The following is a 26,920-nucleotide window of genomic DNA, read 5'->3' as shown; positions in this document are numbered from 1 at the left end:
TGTATCAGGGTAATGCTGGCCTCATAAAATGAGTTGGTATTCCTCCCTCTTCCATTTTCTGCAAGAGTTTACTTAGAATTGGTGTTATTTCTTCTTTAAATGTTTGGTAGCATTTGCCAATGAAGCCATCTGGACCTGGAGTTTAATTTGTCGGAAGGTCTTAAAACAATTTCAGTTCCTTTAATAGATATAATTTCAGTTTCTTTAATAGATAACCTGAATAGTGATCTTCAGCGGTTTTCATCCTAACAAATTCATCGATTCAAGTTGTAGAATTCATTGATAAACAGTTGTTCATAATATTGCTTTATTATCCTTTTTAATGTCTATAAGGTCTTAGTGATGTCCTCTCTTTCATTCCTGATTTTTGTAGTTTGTGTCTTTTTTCAGTTTGTCTAGAGGTTTGTATTAGTTATCTATTGCTGCATAACAAATTACTCCAAAACTTAGTGGCCTAAAGCAACAAACACTTATTATCTTACAATTTCTCTGAGTTGGGAATCTGGGAGTAGTCTAGCTAGTTGGTTCTGATTCAGCATCTTTCATGAGGCTGCAATCAATATGTGAGCTGGAGCTGCAGTCATCAGGTTTGACTGGGGCTAGAGGATCCACTTCCAAACTCACTCACAGGGCTATTCACTAGAGGCTTCAGTTCCTCAACATGTGGGTATGGCGTGGGAGCTGGCTTCCCCCAGAGTGAGTGATCCAAGAAGAGAAAGCAAGAGAGAGAGAGCCTAAGATTCTTGGAAGTAGAATGCCATCACTTCTGCCATATGTTATTGGTCTCACAGACCAACCCTCACAGAATGTAGGAGGGGACTACAAAGGTTATGGATACCAGCAGGTGAGAATCATTGGGGGCCATTGTGGAGGCTGGCTACCATAAGGATTATCAATTTTATTGATCTGTTCAAAGAACCAGCTTTTGGTTTCTATGATTTATCTCTACTATGTTTCTATTCTCGATTTGATTGATTTCTGCTCTTTATTTTTTCCTTCCTTATACAGATAGATAAATCGTACCGAGAAGACGTGTATGATCTCTTTCCCGGGACATTCCAAACCATCGAACTGTTTGCAGATCACCCAGGGACATGGCTATTACATTGTCACGTGTCTGACCACATCCATGCTGGCATGGAGACAACCTATACGGTCCTTCGGAACATAGGTACTATTGTCTGTCAGTGATGCTAGGTGATAGCCCAGCCCTCCTATAGACCCTGAAAACAGCAGGCAGGAGAGACCCCATCAGGAGCTCAGATTCACGTAAGAGAGACAGATATATAAATAATAACTATGATAGAATATGATACTTGCCAAAATAGCATGCAGTGTACAGGATTCAATGGCAGCAGTAGGAGGCAATGGTTAATAGTTTGGGGATATGAGCCAAGATTCCATAGAGGCCATAATGCTTCAGATGGATCTTAAGGGGTCAGCAGAAGCTTGAAAGGTGGATGGGATAGGAACAGCATGTGTACTGCTCTGAAGAGTACCATAGTGGGAATCCAAGGAAGACTTGCAGATACTGATGGGATAAAGTCCTCATTGGTGAAATGACATAATTCTTGAAACAACTCATGCCATGAAAAGAATCCACTTTGCCTTCCGTTGTTTATAAAACAATCAATTTGTCTTCTTTGTCCAGATAACCGGATTCCTTACTCCACCAAGTCTCCTGGAGGAGCATCACAGCCGGCCACGGTGCCCTCCAATGGTAATGATCCCTCCCCGAATCCTGCAGGTGAATGGTCAGTGTTCACCCCCCAGGGAAAGGCAGAGGCCTGACACCTCACTTGTTCTTTTCACAGAAGAATCTGGCAAGGAGCAGCTCTATTTCTTTGGCAAGAATCTGGGTCCTAGAGGAGCCAAAGCAGCCTTGGTCATCCTTTTCATCATTGGACTCCTCCTCCTGATCTCCACGGTGATTCTCTCCCTCAGACTGCACTCTGCAAGGATGCGGGCAGCATACCGGGAAGTCCAGTCCTGCGCGCTCCCCACGGATGCTCTGTGAACGGCCTGGTCTTCCTCACCAGGGAAACTGGACAAGACATCGTTCACCGAGGAAGGCTCACACTGTATCCTGGACCAGGCTCTGATGCTCTGGGACACAATCAAATCGATTTGCTTTTATTTATTTATTTTTAAATGGGCTGTGAATAATTCTCAGGTATAAAATACAGAAAGAGGAGAACGGGCGTGACTGAGAAAACAGGCTCAGTCTGTTCTCTGAATGAATTCGCTGAAGTGGGGAGAACCTCTGAAGGATGCCTTTAGTTTCCATCTTTCGTAATTCTTAGATTAGACAGTGCTTCCTTAGCCAACCATTTCTAGATGGTTTCTAGATGGACACCTTTGGGAAAGAGTTTATACTGCCTCAGACATCTAACGGCACTAAGTTTTCAGCACTGTTATGTAAAATGCTTCCCTTAGTTATTCCAGGGAAAATAACTTTCTGAGGAGTGCATGGAAATGTCTAAATCAGTATCTGCTGATGGAATTTAACCAAATGAATTTTCTGGAGGCTTTAGCCAACTCTCTTGGCCTTTTCCCCTTTAATAGAAAGAGCCTGTGCACTGTTTGCAACAAAAGGCAAAGTGATAAGCATTTTTTTAAATTGCTGCTGTTTGCATGCAAACCTGTAGAGATACTTGAATGTTTATGACTCACTTCATGTTATATATTTTTACAATATGTTTCCTTGGCAATGTTTGTATTTTCTCAAATCAACTAGCGAATTCGTATCTGTGTTTCAGAATGTGGAGGGCTGGAATCTGTGAAACAGCGGGCTCGGCTCTCCCACGGTGAGTCAGACTCCCTGAGAGTTTAGCAGGAGCTTCTAAGAGGCAGGGACGCCTTGCAGGAGGCAAGTCTGGGCTTGAATCTTGAGTCTGATGCTTCATAGTTAGGGAGATCTTTCCAAGATTCCATCTTCTATGAAATAAAAACAGTCTCATCATGTGAAAAACACCAGGAAGAATTCATCAATGCAGCTGACCAGTTGGGTCAGCAGGAATTTCACAAAATCCTCAATTCCATGCCTCTTAAAGACATAGCCCTTTTTGGAGGAGGGGAAAAAAAAGAAAAGGCTAAAAAAAGAGAGTCCCAATGGCAATTTTTTAAACCATTAAATCAGCTTTGAAGATTTGATTACAGTTTTCAAGGCTCAAATGCAAAAATAAAATATTGAACAACTAACCCCATTACGAGGCAATTCATACTGTCTGTATGCAAGCCTAAATGTTAGATGTAAGATTGATAAAAGCAATATTGTTTATTACTAGACTCAGAAATTGCCCTAGCTCAGGGCAAGTTGCCCTGGAATGCCAATGCCAATGCCAATGCCGATGCCAGATGAGTGCTATTAGTATATCTGCCTTAGCAGTTGATCATTTGGATATCCAGGTGAATGATTAGGACCTAATAAATACTCTGGTGGAGGGACCTTTCATACCTTCTCATTTTCATCTTGGTGAGGGGAAACAGGTAATTTGATAGAAGCTATAGTCTTATGTAAAACAAGATGTGAATGCTAATAGTTATGTTCATAGTTTGCTTGAATGTCATATCAAACAGGGTACCCAAAGGATGATTCCAGCCTGCTAACCACTGATAATGCAATTTTGTAGTATGTGCTCTACAGTTTTCATACATGTGTAGGCTGTATAATTTCATAATAATAATTATCATAAATGCCTTATTTATAACTCACTTAGACAATAAATTATTTAGTTGTTAGTTTTTTCCTTTTCTCTTAGTTTATTTTTTTAATGAAAATGAAACCACAAAGTAGTTTGATTACGCCACTTCTCTTTGTAATAAAGTTTCACATATTTTAAGATGGCGATTTGCATGTCTTTTTTTTCCACCAGAAATTACCTATCACTAGACCTGGGGCAGGGAGTTGGCTAGAGAATTTTCTCTTAGATATTTAGCAACTATTCTAGTTATACCTGCTAGAGGAAATGAAACAAAATCCTCAACAAAATAACAGTACATCTCCATAAATAACATGACTCTCCTCAAACATTGTTTGCTCAAGTGTACCACACTTCCGCATTCTCAGCCTCACTCCTTTGAGGAAATCAACCATATTTACATATATCTTTTCCTCTGGTTGCAACAGAAGAAGCGTTCTGCTCCTAGCAGGGCCAGTCCCTCACTTGGCTCTGGACCTCATCCCTTCTTGCTTTCTCAAGGACTTCATTCCCTCACTTATCAGTTTTCCCTCCTGCATGACACTGACAGGGTTCAGGGCAGGCCACCCCAAGATGTGCCACTTTAGCATGCAGACTATTTCCAGCTGAAGACAATAAAGGCTCAAAAGACTCAGGAAGAGCAGCCGACCCGCCCCCCCCCCCCCCACCCCTACCCTGCAAACTGCCAAAAGGCCTGTTTCAGGAAGGAGCTCATATCATGTGATAGCTATAGTATGATGTAAAATAGGTGTGATAAAAGGACACCAACAAACCCATTTTTTGGGCCTAGCAAAACCTGTTGAACAAACATTTGCATTCCATCTCTATGTACATTGTCTTCTTCCCCTTTGAAGTCCCAGATCACTATGCCCTCCTTGTCTGTAGCTGAGGATACTTAAACAGGTGGACTTAGCCAGATGGCCGAGTTACTCAGTTTCTTCCGGGTTTCTCCCATGTATACATGCTATTAAACTTTGTTTGATTTTTCTCTTGCTAACCTGCCTCTTTGATTATTTGACCAGCCGTAAGAACCGTAAGGAAAAGCGGTGGGTGGGAATTCTCCCACTTTCCCGACAACGTCATCAGCAATACCCACCATTAGAAATAGAAAACAAACGAAGAGCCATTGTCCTTAACTCCATAACCCCCTCGAACCCAGCTTCTCTGTTCCTTTGATAGCAGAACTTAAAGCACTGTCCACTTGCTGCCTGTATCACCTCACCCCATGCATCCTTCATTCCACCGGTTTCCAATCCAGTGTGCCCTGCCTCCCCATCCCAATCTGCTGTTGTCAACATCAAGAACCATGATGCTATTTCTGGTGGCTTCGAAACCGGGTGCAGGAGTGGGGGTATATGGGAACTCTCTGTACCATCTGCTCACTTTTTCTATAAATCTAAAACTGTTCTAAAAATTAAAGTCTGTTTTTTTAAAAGGCAATGTTATATACACTCTCACGTGACACCTTAAACTCCTGAGGTTGGTAATGACAGTTATCAAACGCTAAGTGCTTGTGATGTGGCAGGCACTGTTACATATGTTATCACATGTAACCCTCAGAACAACCCAATGAGGTAGGCAGTATTATCCCTATTTGGCAAATGAGGAAATTGAGGCTTAGAGATTTTCAGCGACATATCCTTGGTCACACAGCAAGTAGGTGGCAAATCCAGGAGTTGAACCCAGGCTCTTGCTTTCTCGTTTCCTCCCAAAGAACCTTGACGCATGTCAGGTTGATCTGGTTTTTGCAGCAGGAAGAATGGCTCCCTTAATAACCACTGTCTTCTGTTCCATTTCTCTCTGTCCTCAGAGACAGCACCCCTGTTTGGACTCGCATTACTTCTCACATGGAAAATTTCGGCAGCCTCTCACTTGGCCCCGCATTCTGATCCACTCTATGTGTGAACGGAAGATTAATCTTTTTAAAGCACAGTCTATTTGTATTACTCCTCTCCAAAAATTCCCTAATGCCTGCCGGAAAAAAAGTCCAAATTAAGTTCTCTGGCCCCAACCTTTTCATCTTTGACTCCCTCGCCTTCATCTTGCCCACACCAGTGTCAGATGTCTCTACCTCCCATTTCCTGACAAGTTCTCTTTCTTGCCTTTATTGTAAATTCAACAAACATAGATTGACTTCCGGCTAAACGTACAAAACTCTGCCAGAGTTGAGGGCAGTTTACAAAACTGCTAAAATTCCATCCAGATGCTCAGAGGAAGTTGATACCTAATGAGAAAGCAGACATGCAATCAACCATTGCACAAGGCAAATGAGCTAAATGCTAGACCAGAGGAAGGAAGTGCTGAGGGAGAGAGTGGGGCAGAAGGTGGGCAGGGGGATCCTGGAAGGCTTCCAGAAGAGGGGACCTTTAAGCCTGTTGTAGATTTTGACAAGGAGAGAAGGGAAACACGGTCCATGTTTTCATCCACTCCTAGAAAGCTCTTGTCTCAGCTCTGCCTGCCACAAATTGACTCATCGTCCCAGGCCCCACTCTTTCTATACACCTCCACCTTGGCACACCCCACCTTTCACAATATTACTTACCCCTTCTAACTTGTATTATAGTTAATTGTGCACATGCCTTATTTCTCTTACTAAGCCATGAAGTCTTTGAGAAAATGGATTATGTCCACTTCATCTTTGCTTCCCCATCCATCGAACCCAGAACTGGTCCATCACTGGCCTCTACTATGCCTTGAATGTATGGATAAATGAGTGCAATTTGGGCCACTTGTTTTTAAACAATTTTCATGGTGGAATATTTTCAGATTCCTTCAGACATTTAATAAATATTAATTAAAATACCTACCGTGTGCCAGGCATTTGTGGTAAGTGTTGGAGACAAGAATGGTATACATGGACATGGACCTGCCCACACGAAGCTTACCATAAAAATGGCAAGACAAACATTAAATAAATGAACAGTTAAACAAATACTAGTTGAATTATATTTGCGATTATCATTAAGAAGGAGAAAGAGGGCAACAGTACCAGATAACATTTACACAACACTCACCAGTTGCAAAGCACTGTCCTAAGCACTGTGCACACATTAACTCATTTGATCCTTATCACAATCCTAAGAGATAGAACCACTTTGCAGATCAGAAAACTGAGGCACAGGAGGGTCAAGTAACTTTTCCAAGGCCCACAGCTGGTAACTGGTAGTGCCAGTATCACAAGAATATTCAATAAAGGGGCTAATCTGGTTTAGTATCATGAGAGAAGACTTTCCTGGGGAAGTGACATGCAGCTGAGATCAGGAGGGTGAATAAGAGTGGGCCAGGCAAAGAGGCTACAGCGGGTGGGAGTGCTTTGGGCAAGGGAAGGCCTGGAGGAGGCAAGGGGCCTGGCTAACTTGAAGAACTGAAGGGGAAGCTGGCGAGGCAGGCAGTGGCCATGCTAAAAAATTTGAATTTTATTCTAAAAACAATGTACGCTTTAAGTAGGGGAGTGATATGATCAGATTGGAGCTTTCAAAAGCTCCCTCTGGCAGCTGTGGGGGAGAATGGCTTGTGGGCCTAGGGGGTACAACCCTGTACGTGGTTAGGAGAGAGGATGAATGGGGGTATTGGCAGTGTAGGTGGAGAAACACTGTCAGATTTTCTACATTTAGGAAAGAGAAGCAAGAGAATTTAGAAATTGATTACGGCAGCTGGGAGAGATGGAAGCGTTAAATAGGGCATTCCATGTTTCTGGCTTGGGCATGTTGGGGCCCAGGGCAGGCTACCCCAAAACATCCCACAATGGCATATTGATTCTTTTGAATTAAGTTTACTCGTTTTGACTTATAAAGCAAAATTTCAATCGTCCTCTCCCTGTTCCTTCTGAAAGCAGGAAATAAATCTCCCATATGAAAGGTACCCTCCCTGTAGGAGGAGGAGATAGAGACATCCTTACTGCCAGAGCTAGGGAATTCAGGGCCAAGAGGCCCATGTAAACAAACCTTGTTAGATTTACCAATTTACTACCTCAGTTCCTCACTAATTACAACTAACTACATATCCCAAACCTAAGTTTCTTTGTCCTGTCAATTCCTCACAAATGTATTGTGTCTTTGTGTAAAAAGATATATATATAAGTTGCTTGCCTCCTTTACCCTCTGAACATCATTTTAATGATCCCCATATGGACGTATTAAATTGTTTTTTCTCCTGTCAGTCAGGTCTCCTGACAATTTTATTATTAGTCCAGCCATAAGAACTCAAGAGGGAGAGGTTTCCCCCTCCTCAACAGGCCTATGGGTGGATGGCAGTGCATTAGCAAGATGGGGAAGAGGACTATCGGTTGAGAGGAAGATGAAGCTTGCAGTCCTGGCCATTATGAGACTAAGGTCCCGTGAGCCATCCAAGCGAAGAGTTGTGTAGGCCCTTGGATGCGTGCTCGGAGGGCAGGCCAGGGTGGAGATCTACACGTAGGAGCTGAGAAAATATAGAAGAGGCTTGCATGTATGGACCCGCCCGCATACAAAGAGAAGAGAAGGCAGCCCAGTCCAGCCCAAGGAGTCCTCACGTTTAAAGGTCCTGTCTGCTCCAAAGGCTGTTGATTAGAGCATCTCTCGTCTATTTGTCAGCATCCACTTTCTCTAAGTGGTTCAGGAGTAGTTCTCCCCCTCAACACCCACTCACCCGCGGACACTCCTCCGCTGGCTCCTGGACCAAGGCTCTGATTGGGAGAGCAAGAGAAGCAGCGCAGACCGAGCGGCGATAATGGAGGCCTGAGACCTAGTTATGACAGGGCTCACTACCACTGACCCCGCAGAACCTCCTTGTCACGCAGAGCTCCTGGAAGGGGCCAGTGCTCCCTCTTCAACACACGCTGTCTACACAGCTCTATTGGCTTTTATGGCACTCGTTGCTTTTTGAAGCGTTTGCAGCTCCTTTTAACCTGATTCCTCCAGGTAGAAAGAGAGTGGGGCATAAAAGGGGGCCATCCTATCCACAGGATAAGGGGCCTCTTTCAGAAAGGGGCCGATTTCAAAACTCTCCGGTGCCAGGAAGTGGGAGAATGAGGATGGGATCGGCTCGAGGATTTTCAGAGGTACCGCTCGCTCGGTGGGAAGATCCCTTCGCGCAGGTAGATCTCAGGGTCGCGCGATGCTGCCGCGCCCACCCCGCCCCGCGTCACCGCGATTTCCGGAAACCCCACACTCCTGGATACTTAGTCCCCCTCATGGTTCCGGAAGAGCGCTGCGGAGCGCGCCAAGAGCGCAGGAGCCTCCCCAGAGGAGCTCTGGCTGCTGGGGCGGAGAGGAGGGGCCTGGGCGGGAGGGAAGCGCTTTGTTCCGTGGTTGGTTCCCGCGCTTGCCGGCGCGCGGGACAGGCGCGGAGCCCGGGTGGCGCGCGCGTCCCAGGGACCTGCGGCGGCGAGCGCGCGGGGGCGTGTCCGCGCCCCTCGGGCGGCGGAGGAGCGAGCGCGAGAGCTCGTGCACCCAGGCGCCCGCGGAGGCAGCTTCGGCGCTGTGGGCCGCTGAGAGCCGTACGCATCGAGACACAGAGTCTGGTGGGATATAGGAGCAACTGGGGAGCCGGCAAAGGGAAAGCGAAAGCCGCAGGTTTGGCCGATGACAGGTTGAAGGCGCCGCGCAGCGCTCCCGACGCCGGCGGTACCAGGGCCTACCCTCCAGGCCCTGCCTGGCCGAGCCCAGCGCGCCACAGCCATGGCCATCGCCCACCTGGCCACCGAATACGTATTCTCGGACTTCTTGCTGAAGGAGCCCTCGGACCTCAAGTTCAAGGGGCTTCGGCTGGAGCTGGCCGTGGACAAGATGGTCACGTGCATCGCCGTGGGGCTGCCGCTGCTGCTCATCTCGCTGGCCTTCGCGCAGGAAATCTCGATCGGTAAGGCCTGGGAGCCAGAGGGGCGGGGCAGGCCCGGCCGGGCTGAGCCAGCCTTATCAGAGGTGCCCAGGTCTGGGGAGAAGTGATTTTACCGCGCGCCGCCGTAAATCTCCGCCAGCCCCTGACAGCGCTCACAGGTGCGATGGGCGTGACCGTTGGGAAGGAAGGTAGCCCCAGTTTTATGGTCTGAAACATTCTTTGTCCACGTGCTTCATTTGTCCTCCTGTGGACTGTGCTCGTATCTCTACTCCTCAGTCCTTCTGTTCCCTGCGCCCCACTGATCCCGACTGGGGCTTCGTGTTCATGTGCCATCCATGACCGGCGCCCTTGCGGTCCAGAACAACTGTCTCCTCTCTTTTTCCCTACAAGCATTTGTGTAGTCACCTAAAATTTTGTACCAGAGAAGCTCCTGAGTGGCTGAACGGAGGATGTGAAGACAAGCGCTCCATGGAAAGTGTGTTCTCTCTTCATTATCTTATTTTAATTGATATTTACTGAAGCGTTAGTTCTGCAGGGTTGTGAATGACACGAGATACCTGCACTTGGCAGGTATTGGATGGAAGCCGAAATCCTCCACCTGGTGGGCCTTATGAATGTGCGATGGAGTCTCCATCATGTAAATTCTCATTTGATCATAATAACAGTTCTGTGGATTTGGAAAGTCTACTGGTTTGGGCAGCATCACATGGCCAATAAGTGTCGGGTCTTCCTCATTGGCGGTTCTGACTTTCAGTACGGGAGAGACTGTTCAAGAGTCAACAGGAAGGCAGTGTTTGACAGCTAGAAACACTTCTGAATGGGGAAAGAGAGAGAGGCTGGTGGGGCTGAATGTTGGGGAAAGCTTATGTGAGAGATTGGGCTGGCCCTGAGCCCACAGTGTGTGTGTGGGATTTGGATAAGGAGAGGGGAGACCTTTGCCAAGATTTTGAGATGGTAGAAAATGTTACATGTTCCTGGAAGAGAACAGGCTGTGACTGAGGCAGGAAGGTTAGTTAGGGTTCCTGGGTTATGAAAGTGAATATGAGCCTGGGTCAGTTAGAACAGACGAGTACAGCTTTGTTGGTTTAAAAAGTGTGAAGTTATTATTTGAACAGAGGTGGACTGATTGAAAACAGCACTTATTTAGTAAATAGCTTCACGGTAGCATGTAGGGTCTGTGATGGAGGGGAGTTGGAACAAGGGAGGCTGGTTGCCGTATGATGGGGCGTCACTTGAGGTCTTGTGCCTGATTGGGGCCAAGAGTGGAAGGGGGATTTCTGAGAGAGCAAGCAGCAATAAGCAGCACTTGGGTACCTCGATTTTAATAGGCCGTGAGGGGCAGAGAGCGATCTGAGTTGATGGAAAGGCTGCAGGCCTGGGGGAGTGGAAAACGGTGGTGGTGTTGATAGAAATAGTGAAGTTGAGGGAAGTGTCACATAGAACAGGGTTACAATGAGTTTGATTTTGTGATCTACGGCACCAAGTAGTTCAACTTGGCAGGAAGTTGCCAAATTCATTGTGGAAAAATAAAAGTTCAATTTCCCTTGTTTTGGACAGCCATAGTCACGGGCTTTCTTTTCCCTCCAGATGGCCGGGAGTTGAGGCTTCTGTACCCACCGAGTAGCCTGGGTCCTGGAGGTAATCTCTCCCTTCAGCAAATGTTCCTTGAGTAGCAGCTGTGGGCTGGACCCAGTGCTAGGAGTAAATGAGGCTTGGTCTCTCTTAAGAGGAGCACGAGTCTTGGACACCTGATGCCAGGAGGGAGGAGCTGGTTACCCTCCGTGATTAAACTTCACCTCCAGCTCACATTTTAGAGGGGTTCCTGAGGCGCCTGCACCAGTAATGCTCTAGACACATCCAAATTGGTGGGTTGTCTGAGAGTCACTTGGTTGGCGTTGGGAGTGGGTTTACCCAGCAAGGATCTTGACCTTGTGCTGTGTGCATAGCACTGCTGTGCATTGAGGGGGACGTGAAAGGAGTCTGGGGCATGGTTCTCTTCCTGCCTTTTGGGAGTTTACCAACCAGCCAGGTGCTAGAAGGGTAACATCATCCAGCAGTGTGTGATTCAATGACAAGATAGTGTCGAGCTCTGAGCAGCAGGCAGGTGAAGGCTGGCAGGGATTTGAGTGAAGTGCTGTCAAGCAGACTTCTACGTCTTCTCAGACGCTTCCAAGGAGAGGACAGGCGTGTGGGATGAAGCCAGCAGGACCAGGGAAGACCTCTCAGGTTGAGTACACATGAGATAAAGACAGAGGAATGGCTTAGAGAGGAGAGGGACATAAATTAATGCCTGGAGTCTGTCCAGTGGGGTCACGTCATGCAGCATTTGATTTTGTGCAAATTGAGCTTTTGTGCAAAAATGAAGACAAAGCAATAAAGGAGAACAGTGACAACAGAGAGAGGAATAATTTAAATGGAGCAGGCACTTTTGCCCACCACTTTGGTCAGTGGGTACTGGCCCTAGGAGGAGTGTGAGGTGAGCCTGCAAGCTTAAAACATGGCTTCATTGTCCCTCTCATGAAAACTGCTCCCTGCCTCTCTGGTGCCTGGAATATGCTCTGTTGTAGTTTGCACATTGCACTGTGACCTGTCTATTTGGCTGCCTCACCTACAAGATATTTGATCTTATGTTGATCCCTAGAAGCTGGCATTTTGCGTGGCACATTGAAGCCACTCTATAAACATTTATTGAGTGAATGAAAGATGATATATCTTTGGGATCATCACAAGTTTATTGAGCCTGGTGTGCATGGTGCTCTTCTTGGCAATGGGGTGACAAGCACATGTAAGACATAGGACCTGCCCCCTGGAAGCACGATCGAGCAGAAAAGATGGACACATAACCCTCCTAGTACAGGATTCATGGAATCTGGGTGGTGTCAGAGGTGTGTGCTAAAGCCTGGTACAGTGGAAGGCGGCAGGGGGCGGGGGTTGCTTTTGACTTGGAGGAACAGCCAGGGGTTCAGGGCGAGGAAGAGTTTGAACTGAACTCTGAGGCAGCATTTCAACTGTATGGAGCAGTGTGAGCTGAAACAGGGAGGCGTGAGATGGTGTGTGGCATGGGAGCTGTAAGGGCACGGTCGCATGAAAGTGGGAGTCAGGTCAGTCTGGAGGGCCTGATATGGAAGAGGATGCAGTGAGTCTCATCTGAGCTGGCGTGTGTATATAGAATTGGAAACAAGAAAATCACCTTGAATGATGACACATCAAATTTCTTCTTTCCACTTGTAGTGATAAACTAGTATATATAAAAATCCATTGATTGTGATATAAAATCCTCTTAAGCATAAAATAAATTTTCTTTTCCAGTTACTTTCTGAAAACTAAATTTTCCGTTAACTGGCATTCCGTAAAATAGGATTCAAGTTGTAACTGGGTGACAATTTTTACTTTAAGGAAACACTTTTACTTTAGAGAAAAGATTCCAATAAATCTGAAAATTTGCATAGACTGTTTTTTAGAATTAAGGGCGGGCTCTCTGTGTGTATAAAAGGGGTGTTGAAGGTTAGAGAGAGAGAATGTCCTCATGTGATAAAACATATTGGGCTTCATTTAAAGGCTTCTCCTTAGTCTTTGGCCCATTGTCTCAGTATTTCAGCCCACTGGGTTCCTCTCAGAAAAGAGGGACAGACCCTGCCCAGGCCACAGAGCCCTATGGCAGGGCAGGGAACTGACCTTTATGCAGGCTCTGCGGGGTCCCAGCATGGTGGCTGCAGGTAGAGTGCACTCTATGAGAATTCTGGCCCTTTCACTTCCCAGGCAACTCGCACTGGCCAGCGTGGAGGGTGCTGGTGTAGGGCTGCCTGGACCGGTGAGGATTGCTGTGGGGTTGGAGAGCAGAAGGGGCTTTCCCTTGCTCATCTGCTCATGGGTTATGAGTCATCATAGAAGTGGTGAGGGGCAGAAGGGCAGAGCAGGGCTGGTGCCTACTGTCAAGGTGGAGGGCAACGCTGGTAGCCTTTGTGGCAGCCTGGGTCTGTGGCTGCTCATGGATCCTGACAGCCCTGTGATGGTGAGAATTGCCAGCAGAAATATTCTGGAGGGAGTTGCTGGGAGAATCTTCTGAGTTGTGTCTGGGAGCATTTTGAAGGCTTTTGGATAGTGAGCTTCTGACTGTCGCATTGATGTAAGAGTTAAAACGTACACCTGTTCTGGTTAGGCTGCTGCTTCTGGTTGGCTCTTCCAAAATACTGCAGGCCTGGCTCCCCTAGAGGGTAAGATTAGTTGGGTAGGGGGAAATACCCAATTATGTGTTAACTGGCACACAGCAGAAGACAGCTTAAATGTAATTGTGACTTTGGGCTACAAAACTGTCCACTGGGAGCCAGAGAGGGGATAGTCAGCACTAAATCGGTTTTACCAGCCCTCACTTTTTCCCTCCCTCGCCTTGCATCATGTCTGGTGTACAACAAGTGCTCAATAAAAATGTAGTGAAGGAAATGCCAGAGCACATTGGAAGCACATTCTCCAGAGTTCTCCCTTGGAGAATGGCTGGGCTGAGGGGGTGGGGTGGGGCACGGCTCCCAGGGCAGGGGCAGCATGGAAGAAGGATGCTGAGATCTGGCCAAAGGTTACAGTTGCCAGGTCCCAGCCAGTGCCTGGAATTCACCAGCTGGAGGCAAGGGGTCCATGGTGTGGGGAGGGAGGCTTCCCGGTTGCTGTGGTACCCATGTCCTTTAGTAACACAAGTGCTGTCCTGGTGAGGCCAGGACGTTCCTCCCAGATGTCCGCCCCTGATAATCGCATGCATGAGTGCAGGTCATCGTGGGAGGGGCAAAGTTGCCCCACTTGACTTATAAGCTTAGGTTTTACTGCAAGTATCTTAAATGCCCTTTTGCAGTATTTTTGTGGCGAGGAGGAATCTGTCTTCGAAATGTTGAAGGGCTCTTCTGTGGAAGACAGAGGAGTGTCATTCTGTGTGGCTCGGAGACCATGCAGGTGTCACCAGTGTGGAAGCTGCAGGGAGACAAGAGTTCTGTGCCACGGTGGGACCCCAATTTCTAAGACACCTGTCCCCAGATGCCTCTAGATGTGCAGCACGTTTCTCCCTGAGACAGACAGACAGACAGAGAGAGAGAGATTGAGGAAATAGCTAGGTGACACCTCCGTGTAGAAGACAGGCATAAGTGGACTGCATGGCCTTCCAGCTCTGAAATTCTTGGAGTACTTATCTAAACTATCGAAGAAACGAATTCCTTAAGTGTGCTACCTTTCAACAGACCAGACTCTGAGTGGCATTCATGTTCTTGGGCTCTTTTGATAGGGTTTTCAGTTCCCTAGGCTTAGGGCTGTATGGGGCCTGATGCCGAGATGTCCCTCCTCAGGGGCTGCTTTGATGAGAATGCCTAGGTGCCATAACCTGGCATGTTAGGAGACCCTGGGAGAGGAGAACCTCTGACTCCTGCCGGGATGCTTCTTGCCCTGAGCCAGGCTGGCTGGACCAGATGAGCAGCGGGGGAAGCCAGTGGATCCCTGGAAAGGGTGTCTGGTCTGACCAGGGAGCCTTCTCTGTTCTGCGGCTGTCATTACAGGGCAGCGCTGGTCCAGCCACAGTGACCCAAAGGACAGATAGAACTGCGGCTGCTTCCAGTACTGTTGGCTTACGCTTCCTCTTGTTTCCTCCAACTGAGCCAGCAGCAGAGTGGCTTCAGTCATCTGCTCTGCTGTGGCTGAATTTAGGCACATTTTTGGGAATATATTCAGGCTGCTTTTCAGCATGTGCTAGATGGCAAAGCTGATTGATTCTTTTGAAGGGTGTCTATAAGAATGGGCTAATATTTAGGGTCTCGGGACATAGGCCCCCTAAGAACACATCCTTACCTCACACTTAAAATCAGAGAGCCAAGAGAGCCTCCTGGCCCCCTTCCAGAAGGATGCCTGCTGTCCAGAGAGCGTACTGATGCGTATGTGGTTTTCTTTTTAATGTTTTTGTCGTATTTCTATTGTACAAATAGTGCCTAAATACATTCTCATGGCAAAGGATTCATAAACCTACTTCACTGTGAGCTGGATGGGACCACCGTGGACACTTGCACAGCCTGAAAGTCCCCTTTCTCTGCATGAATATAATGTGTACACATTTTTTTTAAACAAATCGAGTCATACCGTAGTGGTTTGCTTTTTCCCCACTTAGTGTATTTTGAAGAGCATTCTATGTCAGTATATAAGTGTTCCGTCACTATTTTCAATAGGCAGGCAGAATAATATTCCATAGCGTAATATATTCTTAACGTAATTCATCTAAGCACTCTTCTAGTGATGTACCTTTAGGTTCTTTCAAAATTTCACCTATTACACGTAAAGTTTGTTTGTACATAAATCTATATAAATACTGCCCTCCTCCCAATACTGAAAGGAAAGGAGAAGAGAGCAGGATCAATTTCCAGAAGGATGAAATCATTTTCCAGGATAGTTTCGCGTTCCTGAGTTCTTATTTCAGTAAGTAGGAAGAAACGCTGCCTTGTATACCCTCCACCTCTGACTCCCTCTGTGTGACCCTATCAGAAGATTGGAAGAGGCATTTTGATGTGTTCATGGTTTTAAGAAGGAAATAGCCTCTTTCAGGGGTAAAATGGCAACTTTCGGTGGACTTCCTCATGTGTACTCATAGCACGCTGTTAGTTTCTTTCCAGGCACTTACCACAAGTTGCAATTAGGTAATTATTTGTTGAATACTGTCTCCCCAGTAGACTTTAAATTCACTGGGGACAGGGACCATCTGTCCTCTGTCGAGTTGACTGCTCTGTCCATAGCTTCCAGCAGAAAACCTGGTCCATAGTAGGCGTTCAATAGAGTATGTAAATGAACAGAATCATCAGGGATGCCAGTAGGATTTTAGCATTTTTGGATCCTGAGTGTTAGTTATTATACTGTCTATAAAATGGAAGTTTTATGTATCTTGAAAGAGTTGCTGTTAAAAAAATTTCCTTCAGGGGCTGGCCCTGGTGCCGAGTGGTTAAGTTCACATGCTCTGCTTTGGTGGTCCACGGTTTCACCAGTTTGGATCCTGGGCATGAACATGGCACCGCTCATCAGGCCATGCTGAGGTGGCATCCCATATAGCACAACCAGAGGCACTCACAATTAGAATATACAACTATGTACCGGGGGGTTTTGCGGGGAAGAAGAAAAAAAAAGATTGACAACAGATGTTAGTGCAGGTGCCAATCTTAAAAAAAAAATTTCCTTCAAAAATATTTCAAAACTCTGTATAATGTCACTGGAACTGACTAGAATAGCAGTAATAGAGCAAGGAATATGAACTGACGGAAAATAAGCCAACATTTTGTAAGGATGAGAAAGAAGAAAAAGAAAATGAGGCTATGGAAAATAATCCATTATTTCGACATAGGCGAAACTCCCATCCCTAGTGAAAACTGAACGTACGTCTTGGAAACTTGGCAGAATCTGGGTTTGGATTAGTGACATCCTTTTAAAACACCGTGCAGACACCAGCTGCCAGTTGCTCCATTGGATTGTTTTTGTCTTAAACCCTTGACTGAGGCAGTGAGAGTGTGGGCCAGAGGGGAGAGGGTGAGGCAGTTTGGGAGCGTTGTGCCCTGGCTGAGTGAGGCAGGCACAGCTGTGTGCCTTGGGGGTACTGAGGGCAGCGCTGGAGATGGAGGTTGCTGGGGGGAAGGGACCTAAGGAGAAGCTGTGTGTGCAAGCCTGGCTCTGTGTGAGGTTCAAGGGGTATGTTGGAAGAAAGGGGCTGCTTCTCCTTCTCCTGTGTTTATCCATTCTCTAAAGCTTGCACTCCCTTTCTTTATATTTATACATATGTGTATTTGTCTGATTATAAAGATAAAGCTTACTCTTGAAAATACGGAAAATGTTGAAAGAAGAGAAAATAGCAGTCATTCCACCACCGAAGATAACCACTGTTATATCTTGGTGTATCTTCCCTTAGGCTTTTTTATGTATACGTGGTTGACAACTTGTATTCTCCTTTTTAAAAACCGAACACGAAATCGGGGCCATTTCACCACTTTCTTAAATCTTGTAAACTTGCTTTTGTTGGCTATAAAATTGAATGTTGTCTGGGTGTATCAAAATTGAACCATTTTTCAATTTTTTGGCCTATATAAAAAGCATTGTAAATATGTATACTATATAATAATATATATTGTATTAATATAATATATTATATAATGTGTAAATAATATCTTAATAATATAGTACACATAATATAATACATATAACATATATAAACATGTATAAATAGTATGTAAATGTAAATATTAATAGTGTTATAAATAGTATATATAAATAACATAAACTTCTTTGCTATGGAAATCTCAGTATTTCAACAATTGTGTAAATCTGATCATGAGGTCACAGCGTGTGAACGTTCTCGGGACTCTTGATTCACGTAGGGTCACCCTCCAGTCAGTTCATTGTGGCCCTTCCACCAGCAGTTAGAGGACACCCTTCTCACCGGCAGCATTGAGGGATTATTGCTGACAGTTTAATAGACGAATAAAGGTATGCCCTTGTTTTAAGTCACATTTATTCAATTATGGCATTGAAAATTTTTCCATATGTATTTTTACCATTTATATAATTCTGTGAATTGTCTGTTCCTGTCTTTTGCTTACCTTTCAAAGGGGATGTGGGCTTCTTAATGGATTTTATTAACTATATGTACGGATAACATAGTTTCATATGGGTTTTGGCTGTCTTTTATTGCAGATAACTTTTTTCCCAGTTGAATTTTGGTTATGGTAAGTTGATGAACAGAAGTTACGTTGTCAAAACTGTCCATCTTTTAATTTTTATTTCTTTGATTCCATTCTGATTAGACTGATGGAGCTCATCCTTAGAGCAGTTAAATATCCATCTATTTTTTTCCCTAATTATCTTCAAAGATTTTACTTAAACATTTCTCTCTTCAATCTGTTTTATCCTTTCTGTGGAATAAGTCAAGACTCTAGTTGGTGATTCCCTCATTGTCATTGAGGAACTCGTTCCTTATCCATTGATCTAGGATGATTTCCTTATTGTGTAGAAAACTCTTTTGAAAGGGAGCCTTTTTTAGGGCTATTTGTATTGTTCCACGGGGCTATTAATTCTCACAAAATACCAGATCATTCTGTTATTGCTTTCATGCTAGCTTGTTTCTAGATGCAAGGAGATACCTGGGTAAATTAAATAAGTAAAATTGTAGAATATTGGAACCATGAGCAAGGAAACCAAAACTTGGCAATCGAAGTGACTACCTTGTCTAGCACAAATTGTTGCATCTTTAGGAGATCAATTCCTCACAATATATTAAATATTTAAAATGTAACTTGTGAATTATAGGAAGAGGATCATTATCGGCAAGATCCTTGTTGAGAATATGTCAGGTTATCTCAACTATTGGATATTTTTCTTTTTGATAGTTATGAGAACCACTATCTCTCTACATTTTGGGGTGTCATTAAGGTTACCGCTTTCTTTTTGTATTTGATCACTGCTGTTACTACTGCCTTTGTGATTGCGGGAAGCTGTAACAGATGATGGATGGGCTAAATAAAGTAGAAGTGCTTTGAGAATTATTACAGCTTCCAGATTGGTTTGGAAAGTGGTAAATGTTCTGGCAAGAAGGATGGATCAGCTATACGTGGACTCAGTGCTTCAGCTGATGAGACAGGCGGTGGGCAGTGGGGCAGTCTGAGATGCTCATTGCACCAACCCCAGTAGGTCCCACCACCATGCTGCTGCTGTAGCAGCGGACGGAATTTTCCAGATTATTTGAATTTGCCAAATGTCTGTATGTGTGTGTGTTTGCGTGTGTCTGTGTTAAAGTTCAGGTGGTAAGGGAACATTAAAGCTTTATTTTTTGACATGCTTCAATCTTGGTCTCTTCCCTAGAGGTAACTGTTGTTACTCTTCAGTGTGTATCCTTCTACATGGCTCTATGGTCCTATGGAAAAACATGATTTTATTAACGTTTTGTCATTATTGAACTTTTCACAAAAGTATGCCATGCCTTAATATTTTGCAATTTGCTCATTTATCTGTAATGTGTCCTGGAGATATTTTCATGTCAGTGCATGTAGATCTGCCTCTTCTTTTTAGATGTATCGTAATTGTCCATAGTATGACTACACCTCAGTTCACTGGATCATTTTATTGAGGGACATGTGGATTCATTTCACTGTTTTCTACTACAAACAGTGGTTCAGTGAACATCCTTGATCTGCTTCCTCTTGCAAAGTGTGTTCTCTAGAGCATTGGTTCTCAGATCTCAGGACCCTTTACACTTTACAGTTTTAAATTTTATTGAGGATTCCAAAAGCTTTTGTTTGTGAGTTACATCTATTGGTGTTTATCATATTAGAAATTAAAACTGAGAACTTTTTTTAAAATCCTCACTTAATTTAATTTAATGTTTTTAATGTCTGGCTTAATAGAAGACCACTGCTTTCTCATGTCTGCTTCTTGTTCATTACATGGTGGTATCCTGTGTATCTTCTGGAAACTCCATTGCATACACTTGTGAGAGAATGAGAGTGAGAAAGCAAATAACAACTTCATATTGTTGTGAAAATAGGGTTAACATCATGAGCCTCCTGAGAGTCTCAGGTTCCAGACCACACGGTGAGAACCATTGTTCTGGGGTCAAACTTGGGGGTGGAGTTTGCAGGTAGAGGGTCACAAGGTGTGCACAGTTCAAATTTAAAGGTGCTTCCGGTTGCCCTCCAGAATGCAGTTTACAATCCTATCAGCAATGTAAGGGAGCAGCCCTTTCCCCACTTCTTCATGATGCTTCACGTTTTCAGTGTTTTCAAGTTCCCTTCTAATGATGGAAATGGCATCTCACCGTTTCAGTTTGTAGTTCCGTATTTACAAGGGGATTTCACAAGACGTCATTCTGGTCTCTTGCTATAACACTTGGCCGTGTTCTAGGGACTACTTATTCGCTCCAGGCTGCTTACCCTTGCCTGTTGGGGTGTTTGATCCTAGAGAGATGTCAAGTCTCAGCTGGTTACCATTGGCTTAGGAAATCCACTCCCTCCCCCCCCCCCCCCCCCCCCCCCCCCGTCTATCTTAATTAGCCCTTTTTATCTTTTTCTCTTTTTTTGAAGCTAGAACTTAAGGGGGAAAAAGGTTGTTTCCCTTCTGAGCCCTCTATTTCCTGTTTAAGTTTAGTCAGCCAGCGAAACTAGCAAATATCCTTTAAGAGGACACGTAAAGTTGTCTTTAAACAGTTCTTTTTTTTTTTTACTTTTTTTTTTTTTTGAGGAGGATCAGCTCTGAGCTAACATCTGCTGCCAATCCTCCTCTTCTTGCTGAGGAAGACTGGCTCTGAGCTAACATCCGTGCCCATCTTCCTCTACTATTATATGTGGGACACCTACCACAATGGCTTGTTAAGTGGCGCCATGTCCGCACCCAGGATCCAAACCAGCAAACCCCGGGCCGCCGAAGGGGACTGTGCTTACTTAACCATTGCACCACTGGGCCGGCCCACCAATTCTTTCTTTTAAATATTAACATCTGCTCCACATTTGATGATCATCGGTAAAGGTTTGTCAAGTTTTCAAAAAGCACGGTCGCTCCCACATGGAAAGTTTACTTTTCAGAGAGAGAAGTTCTTATTCAGCTCTACCCTTGCTTTATGAGGTTCACCTCTCCTTTCTGACTAGGTTTTCTTCTGCAAAACAGACAATGATGTCTATTAAATGAGATGATACGTGGAAAGAGGCCTGACACATGGTTTACATTCAGTACAAATACAGAATTGTATTTGTATACATTTGTATAAATTCAGAATTATGTAGGTTGACTCTGAAACTAGCGTACATTAAGCATCTACAATCTAAAGGTACTTTGCAAGATTGTGAGCAGCCAAGAAAGCTGAGACAAGAGGCCTCACGCTTCTCTCCAGCTCTCACTCAGAATCCGGTGCTACCTGGCGCTGGAGGTTCTGCTCAGAATCTGGGTGATGGTAGCTGTGACTTGCCTCCTTTCCCTTCCCCATTGTCTCCAGGGAGGAGAGTCCAGAGGCTGTGGTCTTGACATTCTTCTTCTTAATAAGGCTTCATTCCTTTTAAGTCTCTATAAACACTCTAAGCCTTTATGTTCTCAGTTTGATTTCTTTGTTGTGCACATTGAAGTAAAAACTGGAACAGAAAAATGATGCCCTTTTAAGAACTGAAGGAACACTCTTAGGGCACTTACTGGCTTAACAGCAAGGAACAGCTGGCTGGAGCATGTGTGTCCAGAAGGCATCTCCCCTTAGAATCAGTTTCACCCCTTGTAACATGAGGACACTGGACTAAAATTAGTTATCAGATGCACTTCAGTATCCTTCTGATTCCGGCCTGATGGTTCATACCCCGCCTTATGGTAATTATTCTTTCTCACCTTTTGCCTCCATTGATTCATGTTCTCCTTCATTGGACACTTGTTCATGCACTGCGCTGTGTACTAGGACCTGTCAGTGAAGGAGGCAGGTGTGGTCCCGGGAGCTTGCAGCCTGGCAGGGGCGCTGGCTTCCCAATAATTACAGAATTCTGGCTGTAAGTGCTTTGGAACAGGTGCCATGGTGGGGAGCCTTGCCCGGTCGGGGGTGTTGGGGATGGCTTTCCGAGGAAGCAACACTTGGGCTGAGTTAGACATCAGCGCATGTGAAGCCTCTCTGGGGAGGACAGATGGTTTCTTGGAGAAATGGAAAGTTCAGTGTTACTGGAATCGGTTGAGCAGAGGGGAAGAGTGAGTCAGAGACTAGAGAGATGCCAGGTGTCCAGTTATGGAGGCCCTGGGGATTTGGATTTTAGAGTTTATCCATAGCAGCCAGAGGGCTTTTAGCGACGAGTGACATAGTCAGATAGGCATTTTTAAATCTCACCCCAGGTACATTGTGGAGAATGGAATGACCATGTGGAGAGACTAGTTAGAGGCTACCACAGTTAAATTCAGACTTACTAACTTCTATCTGCTTCGAGGACCAGGACTGTCTTATGTCTTAGAATCCGCCATAGCACTTTGTATGGGGCAGATATTTTATAAAAGTTTATCGGGAGCCCTTGCTGGAGCTCTGTGGGCATTCCCAGTGCCTCCCGCTTGTCCTGGGGATGCTGGAGCTGATTTGGGAAGGACCCAAGCTGGTCACATTCAGCGACTCTGCTCTGGGGTTTCATGGTCGCCTTTGAAGCCCCACCTGGCGCAGTGGATGGTGAGGAAGAAGGCGGTGCCTGGAAGCGTGGTCCTGGCTGGGCTCCAGCAGTGGGCTCTCCTCACCTGGCAGAGCAGGAGGGCCTGTCTGCTGAGGGCCTGTGAGAAGCTGCAGCTCTGGGAGGGCCTGGCCGGGGCCTGGAGGTGGACACCTGAAGGGGTTGGTGTCCTGAGGGGAAATGTTGCCACTAACCTCTGCACTTAGGCAATTGCTCCTAATGCCTTCCGTCCCCTGCTGTCCTTAGGCCCAATGTTAATAGCCACCATATACATGTATTTGTCTCTATATGTGTGTGTGGTATATATATATATATATATATATATATTGTTTTTAATTGACTTTACCTTTTACAGCAGTTTTAGGCTCACAGCAAAATTGAGGGGAAGGTTTGTAAATTTGCTATTATACTCCCTGCCCCTACACATGCAGAACCTCACCGTTGTCAGTATCCCCACCAGAGTGATACAGTCTGTGGTTTTAGACAAATGTGTGTTGGCATGTATCCATCATTATGGTATCATACAGAGTATTTTCACTGCCCTAAAAATCCTCTGTGCTCTGCCAATTCAATCTCCACCCTTTCAATCCCTGACAACCACTCTCCATAGTTTTGCCTTTTCCAGAATGTCTTATAGTTGGAATCACATAGTATGTAGCCTTCTCAGATTGGCTTCTTTCACTTATTAATATGCACTTAAGGTTCCTCCATGTCTTTTCATGGCTTGGTAGCTCACTTCTTTTTAGGACTGAATAATATCTCATTGTCTGGATGTACCACAGTTTATTTATCCATTCACCTACTGAAGGACGTCTTGGTTGCTTCTAAGATTTGTCGATTATGAATAAAGCTGCTGTGAACATCCATATTCAGGTTTTTGTGTGGACATAAGTTTTCAAGTCCTTTGGGTTAATACCAAGGAGTGTGATTGCTGGCTCACATGGTAAGAGTATGTTTAGTTTTTTAATGAACGGCCAAACTACTTTTCAAAGTGTCTACCATTTTGTATTCCCACCAGCAATGAATAACAGTTCCTGTTACTCCACATCCTCGTCAGCATTTGCTGTTGTCTGTGTACCAGACTTTGACGATTCTAAGAGGTGTGTAGTGGTATCTCGTTTTAATTTGTATTTTCCCAATGATGTATGACGTGGAGCATCTTTTCATATGCTTACTTGCCATCTGTATATCTGCTTGGGTGTCTGTTAAGGTCTTTGGCCCATTTTTAATCAAGCTGTTTGTTTTCTTATTGTTGAATTTTAAGAGTTCTATATGTATTTTGGATAACAGTCCTTTATCACATGAAGCCACTGTATTTTTTTCTTTTTTTTATTGACATGACATTAGTTTATAACATTGTATACATTTTAGGTGTACATCATTATATTTTGACTTCTGCATAGACTACATTGTGTTTGCCACCAAAAATCTAGTTTCTGTCACTGTACAAATGTGCCCCTTTATCCCTTTTGCCCTCCACCCACTCCCCTTCCCCTTTGGTAGCCACCAGTCTCTTCTTTGCATCTATGTGTTTGTTTCTTGTTATGAGTGAGATCATACGGTCTGACTTATTTCGCTTAGCATAATCCCCTCAAGGTTCATCCATGTTGTCGCAAATGACAAGATTTCATCGTTTTTATGACTGAGGAGTAGTCTGTTATATATATATATATACCACATCTTCTGTATCCATTCATCCATTGATGGCCACTTTGATTGTTTCCAAGTGTTGTGAATAATTGCTGCGGTGAACATAGGGGTGCATATATCTTTTGAAATTAGTGTTTTCATGTTCTTTGGAGAAATACCCAGAAATGAAATAGCTGGATCATATGGTAGTTCTATTTTTAATCTTTTGAGGAATCTCCACCATATATGGATATCACCTGTGTTCTAGGTCCTTTAAGCATAATATTTTTGCCAGCAGCAATCGTTCAAAACAGTTATATTTTCTCACTTTTGAGAGATTTTGTGGAATAGTGGTTAAGACGTGAGTTTTGGAGCCAGACTGCCTGGCTTCCAGTCCTGGCATGTCACACGTTCACTTTGAGACCTTGGGCAAGTTTAGTTAATTTCTCTGTGCCCCAGTTTTTTCATCAATTAAATGGGGTAATAATAGAACCTGTCTCACAGGGTGGTGGTGATTGAGTGGATTAACACACACACGTGAGTGCTGGAACAGTGTCTGGGACATAAGAAGCACTTAGTAAAGGTTATCCACTACTAAACACACTCCAACACGTTTATGACTGACAGATAAAGAATAGAGGCTGATAGAAGTGGGATAAAATGCCCAGGGGCACAGAGGGGCTGGCGTGCAGCTCTGATTCGAAAGCCTGAGTTCTCGGGCACCGCCGTGGACTCTGACCTTTGCTTGTCGGGTGTATGAGGGACAGTGGACTGAGAGCAGAGTGAGCTCACAACCCAGCACAGAAGCTGCTAGTGTGTGCTGGGTCTCAGACCCTGCTGCCATGGGATCATGTTTCCATTCCTTGCATACCAGCATGGAGCCCTCGGGGAAGGCAAGGGTCCTTGGCTGTCTCTGGCATGCTGGTGACATTAAATACCCAATTCTGATGAGCTTGGATGTCCCTTTTCTTTTTTGAGCTTCCTTGAGAAAAGAGCATTTGCCACTTCAACATTTGCATCTGTCATGTGAAATCTGTGATGGTCTATTTAGAATGTCCTTATATTTGCAGAGATGTCTCATGACCAGTTGTCTACAGAATGGTAACAGTCATTGTAAGTTCTTTTCATTTTGGAGTCACTAAATCTTTGATTCAGTACTGAATTTAGACACTCAGTCCTTCTCCTACACAATAGGGTTTCTTTGTTGCAAGAACTACAAAAGCTAGCTTTTAAAAGGTGTCTTTGAAGGAGAGATGATGCAAAAGGACTTAACAAAGTTGGATCTAGTTTCAGGCTGCGGCTCAATTAAATCTAAGATCCCAGTTATCCAAGGCATGGTTTCATGGTGTGAATGTTCAAGACTTGTGGAAGATAACACAAACAAGTAAACCAGTAAGAACAGGTGAAATTCAAATAATTGTGAGTGCATTGAAGAAAACAATACAGGATGTGACAAAGGAACCCTGTATACCTTTGTATCTCCAGTGCTCACCATGGTGCCTGACACACAGAAATAAAAACAGGAACTACTGTTTATTGAGTTCTTGCTGTGTGCTGGCACTGTGGCAGACATTTCATGTAATTCTTAGAGGAATTCTATGAGAAAAATTAGGTTCAGAGAGGTTAAGTAACTTGCTACTAAGTAAAAGAGAAACCCCAATGCTTATTGGATATAATGGGATCTTTTTTAAAGCAATGTTCAGGAATAAAGATTCCAGAACCCCTTTTTATAGAAGATTTACCTAATTTTTCCCCTTTAGGCTAAAATCTGTTCCCCATACCTAACCAAACTTCCCTATTGTTTCTCACACGATAGGCCTCTGTGTCAGTGAAGACCAGCTAGACAGTTATTTTATTCTAACCCTTTTTATTCTTAAACATGTCCAAGTTGCCCCTTGGCCTTCAGTGGTCTGTTTCTTTAATGTTCTTCTTAAGCTGACCCCCTCCCTCCCTTTCGGGCAACATCCGTTTCTCATGTTCATTTCGGGAAAGTGCCTGGTTTCCCCACTGCCCTCTTACAAATGCGATAAGCAAGACCACATTTCCTCTAGTGGAAGTGTGGCTAGTCTGGAGTTGCTGCAAGAATTTGTTTCTTGGCTGTCACATCTTGTATTCCTACTGTGATGTTTTTGTTGATATAGTTTATTTGATCTGGCCTTTCCATTCCTTGGGTCCAGCCTCCGTCCCTACTGGGTGAATTCCATGCCTGCAGTCCCCTCTACCCTGCCAGCAAGCTTCCACACAAAGCTCCACACAGAGCAGCAGTAGATGCTCTGGGTTAGGTCGTCACACACCAGCCATTGACCACATGGGGCTGCTCTCCTTGTCTCTGTGGTTGTTGATGATACATTGTTATGAATTGGAGCCTAGCGCTCAGGACCAGGCTGCTGGGGAGATTGAAGCTGGCCCTTTCCTGCTGCTGCTTGTGTTATTGGCTGGCCTTGCATTCCACACGCCTGTTCTCCACTTCACCCAGCCTCCACCTTCTCTCCTCCCTGATCACTTGTTCCCAGGGTGTCACCACATTGGGGAAAAGGCTATGGCCACATACTTGGGATTGTGTTGCACCTATATCGAGTATTAGCTGTCTGACTTGGGAAGTTACTTAAC

General features: G+C 44.8%; 3 protein-coding genes across 6 annotated transcripts in view; all 3 read left to right on the top strand.

The window, feature by feature from the left end:
- HEPHL1 (hephaestin like 1) overlaps nt 1-3,052 on the top strand; it is a 77,227-nt gene extending 74,175 nt beyond the window's left edge. For 2 of the 3 annotated variants that reach the window (XM_014741930.3, XM_070273167.1), the window contains exons 18-20: nt 1,009-1,171; nt 1,652-1,720; nt 1,815-3,052. In XM_014741930.3, coding sequence (XP_014597416.3) covers nt 1,009-1,171; nt 1,652-1,720; nt 1,815-2,017 — 435 coding nt within the window. In that variant the 3' untranslated portion in view covers nt 2,018-3,052. The remainder of the gene's footprint in view (nt 1-1,008; nt 1,172-1,651; nt 1,721-1,814) is intronic. The other variant, XM_023645560.2, reaches the window with a different exon arrangement.
- Nucleotides 1-26,920, top strand: part of HNRNPM (heterogeneous nuclear ribonucleoprotein M) — a 357,001-nt gene that overhangs the window by 125,911 nt on the left and 204,170 nt on the right. The window lies entirely within an intron of this gene.
- PANX1 (pannexin 1) overlaps nt 8,923-26,920 on the top strand; it is a 46,796-nt gene continuing 28,798 nt past the window's right edge. Inside the window, exon 1 of one of the 2 annotated variants that reach the window (XM_001491287.5) lies at nt 8,923-9,539. In XM_001491287.5, the coding sequence (XP_001491337.3) occupies nt 9,359-9,539 (181 nt within the window). In that variant the 5' untranslated portion in view covers nt 8,923-9,358. Of the gene's footprint in view, nt 9,707-26,920 lie in introns of both variants that reach the window. The other variant, XM_070273195.1, reaches the window with a different exon arrangement.

This window comes from Equus caballus, chromosome 7 (genome assembly GCF_041296265.1).
Source record: "Equus caballus isolate H_3958 breed thoroughbred chromosome 7, TB-T2T, whole genome shotgun sequence".
Lineage (NCBI taxonomy): Eukaryota > Metazoa > Chordata > Mammalia > Perissodactyla > Equidae > Equus > Equus caballus.
Note: the sequence above shows the minus strand (reverse complement) of the source record. Positions and strands in the feature narration are given on the sequence as shown.